This window comes from Condylostylus longicornis, unplaced genomic scaffold, assembly GCF_029603195.1.
Source record: "Condylostylus longicornis isolate FDR11 unplaced genomic scaffold, ASM2960319v2 ptg000030l, whole genome shotgun sequence".
Taxonomy (NCBI): Eukaryota; Metazoa; Arthropoda; class Insecta; order Diptera; family Dolichopodidae; genus Condylostylus; species Condylostylus longicornis.
In genome coordinates, this window is record NW_026577999.1 from 6,476,337 (window position 1) to 6,498,278 (window position 21,942).

General features: G+C 22.2%; 1 protein-coding gene across 7 annotated transcripts in view; it reads left to right on the top strand.

The window, feature by feature from the left end:
• The window catches only part of LOC129608163 (unconventional myosin-XVIIIa), a 229,151-nt gene extending 210,142 nt beyond the window's left edge, over nt 1–19,009 (top strand). For 6 of the 7 annotated variants that reach the window (XM_055519494.1, XM_055519497.1, XM_055519495.1 and 3 more), the window contains 8 exons: nt 8,248–8,610; nt 12,538–12,720; nt 16,734–16,829; nt 16,918–17,233; nt 17,315–17,957; nt 18,028–18,408; nt 18,507–18,647; nt 18,747–19,009. In XM_055519494.1, coding sequence (XP_055375469.1) covers nt 8,248–8,610; nt 12,538–12,720; nt 16,734–16,829; nt 16,918–17,233; nt 17,315–17,957; nt 18,028–18,408; nt 18,507–18,647; nt 18,747–18,816 — 2,193 coding nt within the window. In that variant the 3' untranslated portion in view covers nt 18,817–19,009. Of the gene's footprint in view, nt 1–6,212; nt 6,335–8,247; nt 8,611–12,537; nt 12,721–16,733; nt 16,830–16,917; nt 17,234–17,314; nt 17,958–18,027; nt 18,409–18,506; nt 18,648–18,746 lie in introns of those variants that run through there. The other variant, XM_055519500.1, reaches the window with a different exon arrangement.
• Nucleotides 19,010–21,942: the final 2,933 nt, after the last annotated feature.

Consider the following 21,942-nt stretch of genomic DNA (forward strand, 5'->3'; position numbering starts at 1 on the left):
GATACATTTAAAAGTCAAACACATAATTTTTCTCACATTTCACAACAGGAGTACAATCCCATATGGTAATACTTGGGACGCTAAATTTTTTATCAGTCATTATATTTTTCACCTCAATTTTGTTTGTGTGACAAATTTTGTTTTACTTGGTTTTTTCACATCAAGCGTCTGATGAAATTTGGTGTTCACATTCTGTTGTTTTATAAAATGCAATAAAATTCCGACAACATAAGAACTCAACATAATTAATTGAAAAAATAAATGTGAGAGTATTCTCTTGTTATCTATAACGGTACCTCACGTTATTCACCACATTAAAGCATATTTCTCTCAATATACTTTTTACTAGATTTTATAGTAAATGTACATTAATCATAATAATTAAATAAGTCTTAAGAAAGTTATCAAAAAATATAGACTTAAGTAAAATTATTATATTATGTTCTCACTGCGCTGCTAACCAAAGGACACCTTCATAAAGCGTATGCAGGCTATCGAAAAATTCACATAAATAAACTCTGAAATTAGATCAGTAAACAGTATTCATTTTGTTCGAAAATGATTTGTTCGCCATTTATAAACAATAATTGAACAAGTGTACGACAAACCATATTCATGTCTTTCATATAGCAACTTTCACGGTATATACGACTCATTCATTTTTACAAGCCATAAAAAAATTAAATAACCCTGCATTTCGAATTTCTATATTAAATGTAAAATAATATTTTTAATTCAAAATTTACTAATTAATGCGATAATTGGTTGTTCCAATTTCAAATTTAAAAAAAAAATTCTTTAAAGACGATCTCGTGTTCCAATATGTTGTTTTCATACATTTTAAAATTCAATTTTTTTTCACAAAATAAAAAATTTATATTTCTTCTTATTCTGAATTGAAAATAAATTTAAAAATATTTTAATAAAAATTAAAAATACAAATTTTCAAAATGATTTAGTGAATTGAATTTTTTTTTTGTTGGCTTTCAAATTAAATACACACACTCGCAAACTTAAAAAAAAATTAAAGTAAAACAAAATATAAAAGAGGAAGGACACCCACTTCTATATGCTTTATTCGTTTGACATATTTGAAACTACTTGTGCGTACACATATGTTTTTTATATATGTATGTACTTAAATTGAATTCGAATAACATAAACACAAAATCATTAATAATTGTAATAAATTAATTGTTTTTAAAATTTATTATTAATTTAATAAATAATATTAAAAAATAAGTTTCAGAGAAACAAATACGAGTATTTACATACATACCGGTACATATATGTATGTATTGTTTATTGTTTATAGAGAAGTGATTTTAAAAATTTTTGGCAAAAATCCATTGTTTCTGTTTATATAATTTGGCAAAATTATCAATATTATTGTTAATGTTGATTTATAAATTCGTTATGGTGAAATTTATGAAAAATCTTATTAATGAATTTATGCAATAAATGCTTACATACGGGTAGAGAGAGTAGATGTGAGAGAGTAGACTTGAAATGACGTTGATTATTGACTTTTGATATTTCAAAATTATATACCTGAAATTTTAGCTGTTAGAATGTTAAGAAGCTCTCAACTCTCTACAACTACTAATTTCGTATAGTTTCTCTCATATTTTATTGGCTATTGTATTATGTTATGACAGTAATTGTTTTAATTACCATGATATTTACGTTATCTTCACAACAAAAATTTTCTCTGTTAAATTACTCTTATTAAACTGTAGAACGATTATAATATAATAAGCTTCCCTTTTCAAATTACATATAAAACAAAATTAGAATTTTCTATTTTCTGAATTAGAATTTATTGTAAAACTGCAACCAACTACTTCAAAAAGAGTTCGGATTAAATGATGCACTTAAAATTTTACAATCACTGACATCGAAACGGCAGTAATTCTGCATAACTACAAAGACTGTAACTCAGCTCTTGTTAATCATAGAATAACAATGTATTACAGCATTTTGGATTTCAGTTTATCGCCATAACTTCACAGCATCAGGACCAATTTGCATTTAAATTATATTTTCGTCATTTTCATTACATTTTTTCATTACATGAAGCTCTGCATTTTGTATGACTAATTCAAATAATTAAATTTCATTTTTCATAATATATTTTGATAATTTAAAATAATTAATTAAAGATTTTTGACTGTGAAAATTTTTTTTTTGTAATTATAATATTTTAATAATAATTAATTGACCGGAATTTTAAATTAAATAATAATTTTAGTTATATGAAATATTTTCGTATAAAATATACAATAACTATATAAGTATACACATACATACTACATATGCATGCATGCCATTTTTTTTTTGGCAAATCAAATTAAATTTGCAAAATATTTAATATTTTTATAAAATATTAATCATCTTGCCCAAAACGTTAGTACATTATGACGTCATTGATATGCAGTTGAATAAACTTTTAAGTAAAAAAAAATTGCTCAGACTAGTTAGTTCAATATCCTCTCAATAGACTTTTCATTCCAAATACATACAACATATACATACATATACATACATAAATGATTTTAATATTAATTATATAATTACATACATATACATGAATATCGTTTTGTAATTGATTTTAAATACTTTAAATTTTATGCAAAGTAAAATGTGCGATGAAAGTAGAAATCGCAACCTATTTTGAAATACCCTATTCATATTTGTGCTTGAATTTTTTATATAACGTACTCTTCATAAAATTATCAAAGATAGAACTCTCGTATTTCTTATACATAATATTCATGCATAGCGTCTCATATAAAATAAAAGAATCGTAGTACACACATATACATACCATTATATATAGATTATGGCAAATTATTGCATTGCAAGCACTCATCAAGTAAGACCTTATGTTTTTTTTTTAATACAATAGTCTCCATTTTGTTCATAAACATCATCATGTTATTTTCGGTGCAGTATATACTGTTTATTGCTAGAAAGTGTTTCTAAAATCTTAATTTTAAATAGGCATTTCATTACAATATCGTATAGAGAAAATATCTCTTAATATCAGATTCATTTTTAAGCAATTACAAGTACATATTTCATCATTATGTTATCCTTTGTCGATCCAACCATTCCGTGGTAATTGTTTCATTATAATTCTTATTGAATTCTCTTTAAATTATCTCAAAGCTTAATTGAAAGGCTAGAATCCTTTATAGTTTACATATCTATGGATATTACAATTGATTAAAAACACTCTCCTAAAAGTATGCAACCATATTTATTTACAAAATTTTGGACTATATAATTATTGGAATATATGATCATTATGTAAAAATATTGCAAAATTATTTTTAAATTTCTACAAATATTAAATACAAAACTACCAACAATAACTAATTTAGAAATGTTAATTCGGACTAATATTAAATTACTGTTCGCTACTTTTTCTTGATCACTTGAGCGTATAAGTAAATAATAAATTCTTTTATAATCACAAAAAAATATATGTCGTAATTGCTCTAACTTTATTTCAAATCTGATATTTTCAAATTAATTCACAATTTTTCGGAAATCTTGTGATTTTAAATTTTAATTAACATATTTTTCATTCAATATAATAATTATTTATTTTCAATTACACGTTTGAAACATCCATGCACACTTTTACATATTGAAATATTGTCAAGCATAATATTAGTATTGTATTCTACCCAATATATTCCAGACTTCTAAATGCATTTATATGTACAATATCACATTATATATCTTTATTTTAAAACACAAGCAAAAAAATATCATATATATCATATATATATCATATATATATATCATATATATCATGTATATATCATAATGTCATGTATATATCATATATATGTCATATATATCACATATATATCATATATATCACATATATATCATATATATATTACGTAGAAGTACTTACTCTAATTTTTGTACAAACACTTTTTTTTTTCTTTTTTAAAATTTTTCTGATTTATCGAATGAATAATGCATTTTAAGAGAATAAAAATGAAAAAATTAAAAAATTAAAAATGCTTTTATTTTTGTATACTATGGTAACATGATGTATTTTTGGGTCAAAAATTTGAACTGATAAAATAATTATTCTACTTACTACTTCTACTCAAAAATATACGTGGAAAAAAATCTATATATAAGGTAGATATATGTGTGTTGGGGGGTTCAAAATAAATTTGGAAAAAAAATATTAAGTAAAAAACACAAAAATTTATTAAAAAATGAAAAAAAAAAAATTATTACTTATTTTGTTGTTGCTTTTATTGTTATTTATTTTTCTAGCAACAAAAACATAAAAGTAGCAATTTAATATTATGTATCCATTAGCGTATAGATAAATCTTCTTATAAAGTACACCTACCCATTCATACATGTGCATTACATACGTACAAACATACTTACAGTTTGTGTATATATACGTAACAAGTATGTGCAACTGATTGACTGTATAAACGTAGGAAGTTTTATTTGGTAACAATTCTTTTATATTTTTATTTTTAAAAAACTCTTATTTATACATTTATGTTATGTGTAAATATGAAAAGGTGTAAAATGAAAAATTATGATAAAATAAAAGAATTTTTTTTTTCTGTATAGTTCAAAAATAAAATTATTTTTGAAAAGCCTTGGCGTGAGTCAAAACTAATAATAGCCCGTATATAAAATATTTATGAAAAAAAAATATTTTTATTCAAATTTGATTGTTGATAAGTCAAGGATATTTCATTGAAAATTAAAAACATAAAGAAAATTTCTTTTTCGATTTTCTTAAATTTTCTTGTAATTTACAGCAAAAAAAAAAACATAAATTTTTTATGGGTGTTTTCTCCTCTACTTCTGATCCGAATATATTTTATCAAAATGTACTAGTTTTAATTTAATTAATTATTTTTAAAATTTTTTTATTACATACATACATAAGTATATTTAATGTATGTATTGAGCAATTTATTGTTAATTAGACGTAAAATTAAAATTTTAACCTTGTATTAAAAAAATGAAAAAATTTATTTGTTACCTTGTAAAATTCTCATTTTTCCAATTGATCCTATAAATACGAGTATATGGGAAAAACTTAATGATGCAGAAAGAAAATATGATCATATATACATACGAATATATAAATTACAAAAAATACATTGAAAGAAAATATTGTGGTTTCTAAGAGATTTAAAGGGAAAAATTTATTATTGTGGTTATGTTTTGTAAAATTCATTTATAAATTCATGTATAAATACAAAAATAAATAAGATATTTAAGTGCATTCACTTTTAGAGCACTTATGTAAAATATTGATATGATTTTGAAAGAAATCGAAAGTATATATTTTAAAATTTAAATTTCAATTAATTTTCTATTGGATCATAATAGTAAGAACATTATAATGTTATATTTATAGATGGACTTTCAAGATTTCTTATTTAAAATCACAAATTAATTCACATAATTTAAAATACATAAGTTTTTCGAATTAATTATTAAAAGTGGTACACACAAAGAATTTTGATTTTTTAATTAAAATATAGAACCATAATTTAAATACAATAAAATTAATATGTTGCCGAAATATAAAAATAATTAATCTAAATTCACTCTTCATTTATTCGACACAAACAGAAATTTTAATTCTGTACTCCTTAACATTTTCTTCTGTTCTGTTATTCTGCTTTTTCTCCGTTACAAATAAGTATTTGCATAAATATTATCATATACGATAAAATTATAATTACTTAGTCAATTATCAATTTTAATTGAAGGTTATTCACTGTTTTCTGGTGTGTGATTGTAGTAAAAGAGTATTTAAGAATGCCGGTTACCATTAATATACAGACAAACTTCCTGTATGTCATGTCATTCTTTTCACAATTCACAAATATTTCTTTTTGATATTGTGAATAATATTCTTACAACTTGTTTTCGTATTGTCTTAGAGATATTCGAATATTATTTAGACAGTACGCAAAATAAATCATATACAAACGTTTTTATAATATAATCAAATAATAAAACAAAAAGGACATGGTTAAAATAAATTTTAAATTAATTTTATTCCATTTTGAATTTTAATTAATTAAAAGAAAAATTTATTATTGTTCTAATTTAATTTAATAATATCTAAATTTTCCAAATTCTTGCAATTCTCTTCTATTTATTATAAACTAAAAATTTTTATACATATAAAAGCAAATTAATGGAAAATTTCTTGAAAATGTTTAATACTATTAAAATTATAATATTACAATTTATTTTAAAAATAATAAAATTGTTTAAATTTAATAAAAATTATAAAATCATTAAAAAATCACAGGTGTGTAAATATTATTTTTCCCCCCAATTGTTCATTGATGATATTTCACCTTTTCACGTCAAATATTTCATATATTTCGTCATATTTAAATTGTCTGTATATATACGAGTATATATTAAAAGTAACACTCATTTCCAAATCAAATCACAAAAATAAATATTTTATATTAAGCCCGGAAAAATTCATTATGTATCATGCCCCGATTTCCCTCTACATTTTCATTTATTTTTTGAACAAATATTATTTTTCAATATTTTAGAACTATGTTATTTAATTATTATTAAGAATTGTTTATTTCCAATTTTCTTAAATTTTTATCTTGAAATTTACATGTAATTTTAATTTATAAAACAAATATTTTTTGTTATCATAATTTTCAATCAAATGATAAAAGATTTAAGTGATGCCGTTTGAAATAATAAGAATATAGTATAAATTCTAGAGAAATTAGAGTAATCTAAAATGTTTCTGATGTATGTATATCACTATAAATTGATGTTGTACTAAGTATAAATGAAACGTGCCTTTAAAATTATTCCAAATAAGCAATTTTACATTGCAGGAATTCAATAGTAATTATATTAACGAAATCCAAATGACAATTATGCTTTTTATTCCTGTCATTTGAATTTTATTAATTCAACAATCGTAATTAATAATATTTCTCAACTACTTATATATAACATAATAAATTCAATTAAAATATGTAGGTTATTTTAAATTGAATTTTAAACAAGATTTTTAATAATATTAATGAATTCAATATGTCATTCGAATTCACAATAATTTATTAAGCGGCATCTATTATGCATTTATTATACTATATTAAAAACGAAGATTAGAGGAACATTTATTTACAGTGCAGTTAGGTATATGTATGTAGTATATATGCTGCAATTATTGCAATAATAAAATGTCAAAATTCAAAATTTATAATATTAAAAATGTTAACTTAAATTTCTATTTCTATATTTGTACATTTTGGGGTTAACCTTGACTTTGACTTTTAAATTGTAATGCCGCCTGAGAACATTATGAATGATTTTTGAATGATTGAATAAATTTATCAGGGATTCCGTTATAGTTATCTTATTCTCTTGTTTTCTTGTATTTTCTTATGAAATTTTAAAAATTTTTCATAATAACTCACAATATCAAAATTTATTTCATTTTATTCTTATTGTGAACATCTTCATCTTTTGTTAATTATTACTGCAGCTTTGTATAAAGGTATATGTGCCTATAAATAAAAATAAATTAATTAATTAAAAAAAAATAAAAAGAAATTCAAAAAAGAAAAGTCATTGATATTTTTCATATATACATATATGCAATTAGGTATATCAAACTGTATTGTATGTAAATATGTGAAGAAAAAATAAAATAATATATAAGTATGTATATATATAGCTAACTAGCTCTGGAAACCTTAAAAAGTCGTACTTTTCATTGCTATGCCACCATGCAATGAATAAAATTAAAAAAAAATATTGTAAAATACAAGTGAAAAAAAAGCAATTGCTCGAGAGATAATACAATAAAATTGTTTTTATTTTTTGTTTTTATTATTTTTTCTTAATAAATATTTTAATTCCTTTTGTTTTCTTATATAAAATTTATTAAAATCTTATAATTTTTTTCTTATATATGCATTAATTATATTTAAATAAAACTAAATATTTTTTTTTATATTAAAATTAATATTTATTAATTTTTCTTTTCTCTCTCATTTTTTTCTTATTTTATTTTCATAACATATTGTGTGACTCCTTTGACAACGATAATATGGTGCATCAACTCTCAAACATAAATATTACAAAAAAAAAAATTTATTTACATTTTCTTTTTATTATTTTGCTATAATTTTTTTTTTTTTTTGCAAAATTTACTATTATTTATTATTCATTAAATAGCTATCAGAGATGACAGTTGATTTAGCTGAAGAAAGATCTGCATCAAATATTGCTAGTGAACGTTTAGAAGCTGAAACAGCTGAACGTCTTAAATTGGAAAAAGAATTACAAGAATCATTATCAAAAGTAAAAAATTTACAAGAGCAATCAGAGAAATTAGAAATGGAATTAATATGTGCCAAATCCGATTTAAATGGTATTTCTGAAGATGAAGATGGTGATGGTGAAGATTCTGGTGGTGTATACAAATTAAAATATGAACGTGTTGCTAGAGAATTAGAATTTACAAAACGTAGATTACAAACACAACATGAACATGATTTAGAACAATTGATTGCATTAAAAAAACAATTAGAAAAGAAGGTAAGTTCTAAAATTATAAAAATTTTAATTGTATATTTATTTCAATTATAAATTAAAATAATATACGTATGTATAACAGTATAATTCTAGAAAATTTTTTGATAATTTTATACAATAACAAAAAATTGCACTTACATGCACACACAAGTTTTATATTTTAATTGATTTAACTAGTAAACTATTATATTTGTGATAGCAAAAATTTTGAATGACTAAATTGATAAAAGTAATAAAAATTAATAAAAGTATATAGTGCATTTATTTTAATAATAATATTGTGTACATGTGTATGTATGTGTTTATATACTCTGTACATCTAATACATGAGAAATATTGTACAAGCTTTTTACTTTTCTCTACTTTTTAATTTTATTATAGTGTAGTATTGCTCACTTGTCACTTACTCACATGTATTTCAACGTTTAAACTTTATTGTTTTTATTATACTCTTTTAAGTTGTTCTGATGGTCATTCTTAATTGCTCTATATCTACATAATGTACACATTATCACTGTATTATAATTCTCGATATTCGATACTCGAAGTAAGATTCTTGCCTTCCTACAATCTATAATAATTATTTTGCAATATGTATAACAGTTTATGACAATATTGATAATTATTATTTCAATGCCTGCACTTACACTGCTATTGCCCTTCTGAAACGGAAGTATAATTTTGTGTTGTTACTTAAAATAAAATTTCTATCAAAATACCTTATAAAGAATTAAACTCTTTGAGTGAAAAAATTACCCGGTATTCTAATGTAATCTTAATAACGTCACATTGTTGAATGTCAATTTGTTTGCGCTGTTAAAAGTCATATGAATACTTGTTATTATAAGCATGAAAAGTGCTATAACACTTACATAACACAGTCTTGCTCTTATTTAGCTTTGTTTCCCGATAGTGACTGAATATTAAAAAAACACAGTGAAAATTTTTTACTATATTTAAAATTAAATTTTTGATTTAATGCATGACCCTTTCTTGAATTTTTTTTTTGTACATTTTTGGAAAAATTTACTTTTGCGGCAAAAATGTGTAGAATTGCACATTTACAAAATAGCGAAATAAATTATAATGTGGTACTGCTTAACAGCAATTCTAAATCCATTATCGTGAAATTATTGTGATATTTATGTATGTAGTGTAATTGCTTACAAATGGCAAAAGAACAATGTTATTAAATTATATTATGTAATTCGATATGCTATACATACATACACACATATTTCAAAAATAGTTCTAACAAGATTTTATCCAACTTTTTTTAATGTCCCGTGTTTACTTCTTATCTAACATTCAATTTCCATTTAAGATTGGTTTTTTATTCTTGTTTTTTTCTCTTTTTTCTTCATTTTTTTTATGTTAAATCGTTGTTGCTTTTATTGTTTTTCAATTGAATCTTAAAAATTTATTTTATTGCCTTATCAGCGTGTTTTTCCTCTTAAAAATGCTCTTTTTCTTCATTTTTCATTTTTTTTTTGTTTCTAGTTTTCTTTTTCTCTAAAAATCACAGAAAAGTAGACATAATGGAATTTCTTTAACGCTATCGAGAATGTTTAAACATACTTATTACAAAATGTAAACATGAATTGACTTTATGTGCGTATTTAGTATACATAAAATGTTTGGTATTAGAATCAGGTGTGTGTAACATTTTCAAAATTATATGGGCCAAATTGCAAAGAAAAAATTTTCCATTATGTTATATAGGTATGAGTGTCTGTCTTGAGAAATTTCTTGTCTTGTAAATTTTTGATATACCCTCTAAATCGAAAATCTATTAACAACGTTGCAAACACAATTTCGCATATTTTACAATGTGTTAGCGACCCATTTTCGCAATTCTTCGCAATTGGCTAGCAATTGGTCCCATAATTTCTTAACCCCGAAAGAATTTTGTATGCATTTATGCTTTCAATATGAAAAACATATGGTCTCGCAACACTATTTCAGAGACATTGTACTGAACATGAACGAAATTATGAAAAAATGACTTTGTATTATTGAGACAGCCCAAATGAATTTTTGTACATTTTCTCAAAGTGAAAATCTTTCGAAACATTTTCGATGTCATCAGATTAAAATGCAGAAATTTTTAGGAAAACGTGTTTGAAGATTGCAATAGAACTGATCCGCTATACCGAGTCCAATTCAATGTAATTTTAAAAAATTCCATAGCTCGCATAAAATAATTAACTCAAAATTTTGTTTACGGACCAGGTCTTAGGTTATAAATACCTATTATATGATCGCACATTTATGTACAAAACACTATAAGATAGCAAGAATGACTACACATTTCTGAGCATAAAACCGTAGTAGACCTTTTTTCTTTTATTTTTTTCTTTTATGTACACATGCAGGTATACATACATACGTATGTACATAATTACATAGTAAAATCCAGTCTTTTTCTTTTCATTTCACAATTAAAAAATTCGTGGTTCTCACATATTTTTTTTTTCTTTTCTGATTTTTTAACATGACTGTTTTGTTTGGTTTTTTCTATTTTGTTTATGGTTGATTTCTTCTTTCTCAAAACAAGTATTTACTTTGTATGTATGTTTGTACAAAAAAAAAAGAGTGTGGAAGAAGAAGAAAACATGGACTTTTTTTTTATATATGTACATATTTAAATATGCAAGACAACACGCTTACAAACTTGTATCTTTGAACTATGATCTGATTTTTTTTTTCCTTTATTTGACGCATTCTTGAAATAAGAAAGAATTACAAAAAAATGAAAAAAAAAAACAGAAAATATTTTTTTATCTTTAAACCACATTAAATTTAATATTTTTTCAATTAATTTTTCTGTCTGTCCTAACAATATCGTGACACATTACTAGAATTTAAATTTTTCGTTAACGATAACAGAGAACGATAAGAGTTCGCTTACAATTCGCTATGAAATTTTGAGAAATTTTTAGGCTAAATAATATTCTCAACAGTTGCATAACGTTAACACTAATTTGATAATTCAATAGTAACTATTGCATGTGTGCACTTTACGTACAATTGCCTTACATCTGTCAAAAAAAAAGACATTTTGAGCAATTTGTTGTTTAGTAGAAATTGTCCACGTGTCCAACTGTTATTTTATTTTTTGCTTTTTTCTTTATTTGAATTCCTATTTTGAGGTTTCGTTTTTTTTTTACTTTGTCATTTCTTATTTATGTTTTGTATCTAGATGGATACTGTACTTTAAGAACTAACAACCTTAACAAATCAAAAAAAAAAAAAAAATAAATCAAGTATAAAATAAATAAACAAATAAAAGTATAACAAAATGTTTTAAAACCAAATTAGTTTCTATTTTGTTTTTTTTTTTTTGTCTAAGATAAAATTAATTTACAAGTTTATCAAACAGAACAATAAAAAAACATATTACTTACGCGATAGTAATTTATTTTTCACAATTAATGATAATTTAATGTAAGTTTATCAAATATATAGATACTCACTTGTTGTAATGCATTTACGAACACTTGCATATTAAAAAGAGATAACAATAAAACACAAAAAAGTCCACCACTAAAAATTATTTTTAAAAACAGTAAATTTTATTAAATCAAAAATGTTTTGCATTCTCATTTATTATCATAGTGGCATAGCACAAAATCCGCAATTATAGTAAATACATGCCAACATATCCATATGTAAAAATATTTGCTTGTATATATAGTTGTTAAATGTGCAATAAAATAAAATAAAGCGATTAACTTAATTTTGCTCTTTTTTTTTCTAATATTTTTTTTTTGTTTTCATTATTTTTACTGTCTCTTCTCTGCACATTATCATTTTTATTATCGTTATTGTTATAAATGTAGTTTTTACTTTTTTCAATTATTCATTACTACAATAGTAGTATAACAATAATAATAATTATTTATTATGTGTATTTTTATTTAATTTCAGTTGGCTGATGCATATGAGGAAGTTGAAGAACAGCGACAAGTTGTTGGTCAATGGAAACGTAAAGCACAAAAAATGACAAATGAAATGAATGATCTTCGTATGTTACTCGAAGAACAAAACGGTCGCAATAATTTATTAGAGAAAAAACAGAGGAAATTCGATTCGGAATGTCAAGCATTACAGGTGAAAAAAAAAATTATATTTTTACTGTTGTTGTTGTTGATTTAATATTACTGTTACAAAATATTTTTATTATTATTATTTTTTTTTTTTTGTTTTAAAAGTGTTACAATTGTGTTAGTTTTAATTTTTTCAATGTTACGTGAACATTTTAAAGTAAAAAAAATAAGAAAGCCCTTATAAAAGGAAAACGAAAGAAAGTTTTTATTTTAGAAAAAATGAGTAAAATTTTTTTTTTTTTACTAGACAATAGTAAATTCTTTTTCATTTCTTAATTTATTTTCTTTAAGTTTTTATCGCGATTTAAATCTAATATTTTACGTAAATAATTTTAATATCTTCTCAAATATTTGTTTAGTTTTTTATTTTTGTTCTCAGTCTAAAAAAGTAAAAATAACAAAAAAGTGAAAAAATTAAAGCCTTTTACATTAAAAAAAATTTAATTTTATTCAAATTTTTTTCTCTAAATAATGTTTGAACAGGTGTCATAATAGTATTTTAAAGTATAAATAAAAATCAAGATAGCATTTTGTAAATATACCCGCCAACATACATACATTCACACATAATACAATAATAATATAGGTAGATAGTGTAAAAAATTAACGTAAAAATTTGATTTTCACAAAAAATTTAAAAAAATCAAAATAAAAAGTGAAATTCAGTTGCAACAAAAAAAAAAAAATCAAATTCATTTTCTTTTCTAATTAAAATGCTTAAAAGTCCAAGGGTATTTCACGTTTAATTCCAAATTTATGTGCTTAAACAAATACTATAAATAACACTGACTATTAAAAGAAAAAGTGAAAATTTATAATTTTCATACAAATTCATTTATTGATTTTCAGTGTTGGTTTAACTTTCCATAATTGCAAATCACGGTGCTACATAAGTGTTACATTAATTGTTAAATTGCAATAAACACCAATATTCTGTTAGTCGTATCACATGACGTGATAGGTTGTTCCTGAGGAATGTTGTAATTTTCTGAGCGAAATAAATTCACAAAATTCGAAATTCTATACAGAAAAACAAAATTCTTTTCAATAATATTCTCTCATTTCAAGTGATGAGACTAACAGAATATTGGTGATTATTTTGTTTATTTTTTGTTTACATTTTATAATATTAAACGAATAATAACGAATATTTAATTCGTATTTAGCCGATTGGCACACGATTTCTCATATATTTCTCATATAATGTGCATAGACATGTGTTTAAGGAAGTCAGGAAATTATAATTATTATTTCGTAATTTTTTTTTGAACCAAGGGTATTAGATAAAAATTTCTTTAATTATTTTATTGTTTCCAAATTTGTTATTATGAAAATTTCATTCTCAAATTAGAATGGAATATAAATTAGTGAGTTGAGTTTTTTATTGATAAAAAAAATTAATTTAATATCAATTCCAATTTCAAGACCTTTATTATTACGTTTACTTAAATGTGCTAATATGAAGTCTAAACCTTTATATTATGCTAACAAATGTGTAAAATTTTGGGATTAAATTTAAAATTGGAAAACCTATATATAAATTTGAACAAAATTAATACAATTGATGTAGAATTGAGTAATTGACTTCTATTTAAGTAAAAAATAATAAGAAACAAGTAGTCTTAAAGCACAAATATATTTGAAATTAAAATTAAAATTTCTTCAGAATAAAATTTGTCGAATAAGCGGTTCATCCATTTTATAATTTTCATTCATTTCTAATCAAAATTCCTAAAATAACAGAAAATAAAATTTCTTTTACATTTTTTATAATAAATAATATTATTATAAACAATAATATTAGCCACAATAATAAATTAATAATATTAAAACAATAAACAAATTTCTTTTGTTACTATAGTCGAATTGTTAGACTTCTTTTCCATTAAAACTTCTTTTCAAATTCAACTTTACCTTAGAGTGTATAAAATTCTTTTTTAAAATTTCTTTGAAAAGAAATTTTTATTTTCGTTAATCTCATTTCATTGATATTTTGCAACGGACTCTTAAAACAATAGAAACTAATAAATAAAAAAGAAGTATGGTAAACTAAAATAATCTGCGAATTTAACTGACCTACAAAACAAAAAATCGTTTTCATTTTACTCTAATTTATTCTTCACTTTTAGTAAAAAAATTTCGCTTCAAATCACCATTTAGTAATACAAATGAGACCATTTTAATTTTTTTTTTTTTGAATGAAAAAAAAACCAGAATAATTATAAAAATAATGAATTCATGTTTTTGTTTTTTGTACATTTAGTAAAGCACAAAAAAATTGTAATAAAGGTAAAAATTTTGTTTTTACTTGTGAGTACTCTAGTATTGCAGATAAAATTATGCTGATCAAATACTCGTATATGAAATTTTGCTTTGAATATAAAATACGATCTTAGAATACAAAATATTGAATTGTCCAATATCACAGTCCAGTTAAAGTTTCCAATTATTTTGAATTTTAATAATGATGTAATAAAGTCACTGTGTAGTCGCACGCATACTGATGAAATATCAAAACACTTTCTTTTAGGCAAGATATTTTTTTTTCGCTTTCTAATTTTTATATGGAAGGGCACGTATCTATATGTTCCTTAAATAGAATTGATAAATTTCAATTGGAATAAATTTGCAAGTTTTCATAAATTTATTTTTATAAAATAAATAAGAGAAGTTTTTATAAAATTATTTGAGTATATAAAATTAACATTGCAACTCAACTGTAAGCATATTGAGCTTCTTTCGCAAAAATATTCCTATAATAATATTAGCCTTATTTATTTTATAGCAAATTTCTTAACTCGCCCAAAATTGTTATGACGATTCATTCATATAAGAATTAACAGCTTTAACTCTTTATTTCATTGATAGACGCATAGAAATTTTAATCCTAGATTTCTAAATTTGTTAATCCTAAAATTCAATATTACCAAACAGAACAAAATAACAAACAGGAATTATATTCAGGCAGAACAAGAACATTTTAATGCATAAATGCGTTACTTCACATTTTCGTTACTTCTTGCTTCATGTCTTTTCTTCACGCTATTTGCATTACACGCAAAAGATAACTGAAAATTATAAGATTCAAGTATTCAACTATATAAATATTCTGAAATAGAATTAAATATTCTGATAATTGTTACAGATAAAGTGCGTTGACACATCATATTTGTTTTTATCATTTAAAAGTTTTTTAATAATTTATTAGAATTTGTTTATTTAGGGAGTACTTTGGGTGTTTGCAGATAACAAGTCTTCTTTCTACAGCTAAATCTGCTGCAATTTCATTGAACTACAAGATCAACATTTAGAACTACAAAATCAACACATCTACAAAATAGAAAAATATTTTAAAAATTTTAAACTTGTTTGTTCTAAATGATTTTTTAAGCCGACAAGATTCAAAAATAATTTTAGTATAAAATTTACCAACGAGGGTACAAATTTTGAAGAAAAGCTCCCATGAACAGTTAACCGACATTTTCGAACTGAACTTTAGGGATCATATTCTAAAATAACCCTTTGTTTTATTTTGAATTGGTTTCATTGAATGAAAATTTCACATATCCATAATCTTTACAATAAATCGGGTACTACACTTTGGTTTCTAATAAAAATACAAATAAAGCAAACGAAATGTCAACATTTTTAGAAATTTTATTTCTGAACGCACAATACATATACATACATATATATGTACTAAGCATACTGCCATGAAATCAATAATTTTTATAGGTACAAAAATAGATAAAAAAAAATTAACAAATTCAGTATGAGTATTATTGAAAAAATAGTATGTACAGAGCTAGATAACAGAAATAGTAGAGAAAATTCCATTTTAAGTTAAAAATTTTCAAAAATTTTTATTAGATTTTGTTTTAATTAGTTTTCTAAATCCTTTTCAAATACACACTTTCCAATTTTTAGCATTTCGAATAATATTCTAGTAAATTTAACACAAAATATTTGTAAATTTACAAATTAATTTAAAACTTTTATTCTTATATTGTTTTCTAGGATGCTGCTAGACAAGAAAGGCAGGCAAAAGATCGTCTTTCAAGAGAAAAGGACGTACTTATTGCTGAAAAATTCACACTTGAACAAAATTTAGCGGTAAGTATTCTTTTAGCAAATTACAAGTACTCCATTTTTAAAAAAAAAACTTAATAAATTTTCTTTCTATTATTAAATATATTTATAGGATACTCGCCTTGAGCTCGAACTTAAGGAAGAGAAATTAATCGCTTTACAACGAGAACTCGAAGAAATGACATTCAGTGGTGGAACTGAAGAAGAAGTTGCTCAATTACGACGTTCTAAAATGGATTTAGAACGTCGTCTTAAAGAGCAAGAAGAAGAATTAGATGAAATGGCCGGCCAAGTGCAATTATTAGAACAGGCAAAATTAAGATTAGAAATGACAATGGAAACAATGAGAAAAGAAGCACGTCGTGAAGCTCAACAACGCGATGATGAATTAGAAGAAGCTCGTGGCAGTGCTTATAAGAAAATTAAAGGTAAAATATATTAAAAATGCAATTCATAGCATATAAAAATATTTCAATTTTTTTTTATTTTATTTTTTTTCTCCCTTAAAGCTCTTGAATGTCAACTTGAAACTGAACATGAAGAAAGAACATTATTATTACGTGAAAAACATGAATTAGAAAGACGTTTACAATTTGCTGAAGATCAAGATCGACATGATCGTCAAGCTGAAGAAGCAATGAATCAAAAATTAAAACGTGAACTTAAAAAATATAAAGCTTTATTAAAAGATGCTCATGCTCAATTAGAAAGACTTAAAGCTGATTCACCTGGTAAAGCAATAATACGACAATTACGTAATCAATTGGAAGATGCAGAAGCAGCCCGAACATTAGCTGTTAAAGCAAGACATACTGCTGAATCTGAATTACAAGATATTCAAACATTATTAGATGAAGCACAACGTGCAAAACAGGATGCCGAAGATAAAGCTACAATTGCAAATCGTGATCGTACAGAATTGCAAGCACAAATTGAAGAAAATGAAGAAGAAATGGCTGAATTAATGAAAAAATATAGTGCTGCAGTTAAACAATTAAATAATGAACAAACAGCAATGTCAGAATATGAAATAAAAATATCTGAATTAGAAGGAGAAAGAAATACTTTAAAAGAACAGGTGGCTGAATTAACAACTCGTTTAGAAAATGTTGAAAATATGAGTGACCCAACAGCGGCAGTGCAATCAAAGCGGTAAATGTTACTTATTTTAGAATTTTTAACTAACATCTTATTATTATTTTTTTCTTAATTTTTCTTTTAGACTGGAATTAAGAACCAAAGAATTAGAATCACGTTTAGAATTAGAACAGGCAACAAAAGCTCGTTTAGAAATTCAAGCAAATCGCCATAAAGATGCATTAGAAAAAATTCAAAATGATTTATCACAGTCAAGAATGAGAGAAATGGCTGCGCAAGATAATGTCAAAAAAGCTCAAAAATCACTTAGAGAATTACGTGAAGAATTCCATACGATATCAAATCGCGAACAGGATAGTGCCAGTAAACGTAAAGACTTAGAGAAAAAAATTGAAACATTAGAAGCTGAATGTTTATCATTAAGAAATGATTTACGTTTGGCATTGCAAAGGATAGCCGATTTACAACAAGCAATGGAAGAAGGAGATGATGATGTCACAGAAAGGTAAACAATACAAAATAAATCTTTATGTGCAGATCTGATAATGTTGACTCTTAATTTTATTAATAAAAAATTTACAAATTATTTTTTTTCTTATTTAGCGAAAGCGACTCTTCTGATGTATCTGTTAGCGATTTAGATGATAAAATTAAAGTTAACCATAGTAAAAAATCTTCAATTGTAAATGGTGTTAATGAAACAAAAGTAGTATTAAAAGAAAAAAGTGACAGTAATAGTCCCAAGTTAGTATTACAGCTATATTACACATAACATAAATATTAATTCAAATTATAAATATAAAGAAACTAATAAATAAATTCCCATTTTGCTTTTCTTTTTAGAATTACGGTTACATCACCATCAACAGCAACGGTTAACAAAGCATTAAATGGAGATTCATCTTTTGCATAATTTCCGATGTGAATCAGAACAAAATCAAGACTTTATAAGTTTTGAAAATATTAAAATAAAAAAAAAAATTAATAATTATTGAATTTAAATTCTATATGAGCCAAGAAGTTTAATGTAATAATATACTTTTTTTTTTTTTACTTAAATGAACAATAAAATACAAATAAAATTTAAAAAAACAAAAAAAAAAAAAGTAAGTTAATATTTATTTGAAAATCACCTCATAGTAGTTACGTTAAATATAATATAATCTTTTAAAAATAAGAGAATAAACTTAAAAAAGAAATTTAAAAATTGCAAAAAAATTAATAATAATAATAATAATAATAATAATAATGTGAATTACATGGAAAAAGCAATTAATTAATAATTAAAATAATTGAATTACACACATATTTTAATTTATGCCTACATGTATAACAGTTTAAAATTATCTGCCGTCTATTTGAATTTTTTAAGTTTACAAATTGATATTTTTTATTTTCTTTGTTGCGATTTCTATTATTATATATTATATTTTTATTTTTATTGTAAATTTTTAATTGTTTATTTTATTATTTTATTATAATATATTGTAGTTTGATATTTAAAATCAAATAAAAACAAAATTATAATGTTAATTTAGGCTTTATATAATTATAAACAAATATATATATATATGTATATATATATACAAATATATATATATAATATATATTTTGTTTTCATCCTATCCTAAGAGAATTATGAATGCCACAAAGTTCACTAAATAGAATTTTTTTTTATTGAATTTACTTAATTATTATAATATAAAATTGAATAGAATTTCAAAGTAAATGAAATATTTTTTGAAATATGATAATAGTACTTATATTTTAAACAGCATTTTTTAATTAATCTAAAATAATTCAAAATAATTAAGCTAAAAACTTTGCTTTTACTTTTTTTTTCCTATCGAATAAATTATGTGGCATTCATTATTTTCTAATGGTTGAATTTTTTTTTATATTAAAGTTGTTTAAAAAAAAAATACTTTGTTTTTCTTAGCTAAATTAAACTAGATAAATAAATTATATTATATGAATATTATTAAAAAAAAACAAAACAAAACAACAAACTAAACTTATAAAAAATAATATGAATTTTCTAACAAAAACCATTTTGAGTTTACCATTATTTTTTTTTTTTAGCATTTGCAGAATAGCAAAATTAATTGAAAATTTTAAACATTAATTTTACTTTCTTGTATTATACTTACTTGCAGTAATATTATATAAAGCTAAATTTGACATGTTTTATAATCTTTTTTTTTTTCTTGTATAACCAATTTCTCTTTTAAAATTTCTAAATTCTTTCCTTATTCTAACTATTTTTTTTATAGCAATTAATAAAAGCACATGTTGTATTCAAATAAAAGAATAATTTTTTTTTTTTTTTGTATATAAAAGATTTTTGGCAATTTAATCAAATCAAATTCAAATAAAATTTAATTTTGATATTTTTCCCATGTCTGAAATGATTTTATTTTATTAGTTTTAAAAAAAAAATAAGAAATAGAATTTTTAAGCTTTTTAACTAAAATTTTCTTAAAAAATTATTTTATACTATCCTTCATAAATTATTAAAATAAAATGAAATTTATTCAATTGTACCTGATTGAATCCTTTCATATTTAATTTTCAAATATAGTTTATATAATTTTAAATTTTCCACAACATTATAAACGCTTTAAATCCTATTTTTTATTATTTAATATTACTGTAATTGATATTATTTAAAAAAAAAAATAAAATATCAAACCATAATGCGTTAAACAAAAAAGCAAATTAATGTATTAGAAAACAATTTTAAATTTTTGTATATTAAAAAACATTAAAATTCCTAATTGAAATCAAAAACAAAAAAAAAAAATTTGAATAAAATACTTATGAAAACATTCTTTAAAAACAAAATTATTAAAATAATTTTTGATAAAAAAATAAATTCATAAAAAAAAATGTTCATTCATTTGTATCCTTTGTACGTTTTCACGTCTTAAATTTAATCCTTAAAAATTATTGAATAAACCCTAAGTAAACATTATGTAAGAACTATTTCGAAAAATAATATAAAACTTATTTCTTTTTTTGTTTTTTATAAAAATATTGTAGAACTTATATAATTATCGATGTTTAACCTAAAATATTATTCAATCATAAAATATAAAAACATAATATAATATTATTAAATACTATTTATACATAATACATATAACACAATAAATTCGATATTATAAAAAAATCAAAAAAAAAAAAACTTTTTAAAAACCCTATATTTATCCTATTAACATCCTTAGAAAATTAAAAAAATAATTAATTAAATTACTTTTTTAAAACTTAATAACCATAAAAAAAATTTTTTGTATTAGATAAATTAGATAAAATTCTGCACTTATTTATTATAAAAATCAAATAATATAAAGAAAAATAATTTTATAATAATTAAAAAAAAAAAATAAAAATAAAAAACATTTTTACAATAAAATAAAATAAAAAATAAATAAATAAAAAGGTAAAACTTGAAAAATTAAAAACACCATTATACTACAATAATATTAATAATTTATATATACTTATATAAGTTAATATTTCTACCATTCATTTATACATATGGTAGTTTTAACAAGGAATATTATACATGGATATATATGTATATATATATATATATATATATATATATATATATATATTGCATATATATACATATAATAATATATAAATAATCAAAATTTTTTGAACAAATTTTACTAATATATTGGCTACAAAATATTGCATAGAAATATATACAATAATATATATATATATAGATATATATATATTACACCTAAATATATATATTTGCCTATATATATATATCAGATATTATACAAAATAACATATTATATATATATATATAATATATACGTTTTATTCAAAATTAAAGAAAAATAATAAAGTGTAATTGTTATTTAATTTTAAATGAACGCATTTTTAATTAATTTTTAGAGTTTTCCAAAAAAAAAAAAAAAACAAAACAAAAATATAATGCAGTATAGAATAATGTAATAAAAATTGAAATAAATAAAAGTATTAATATATAGAATTAAAAGAATAAATTATATACTAAATA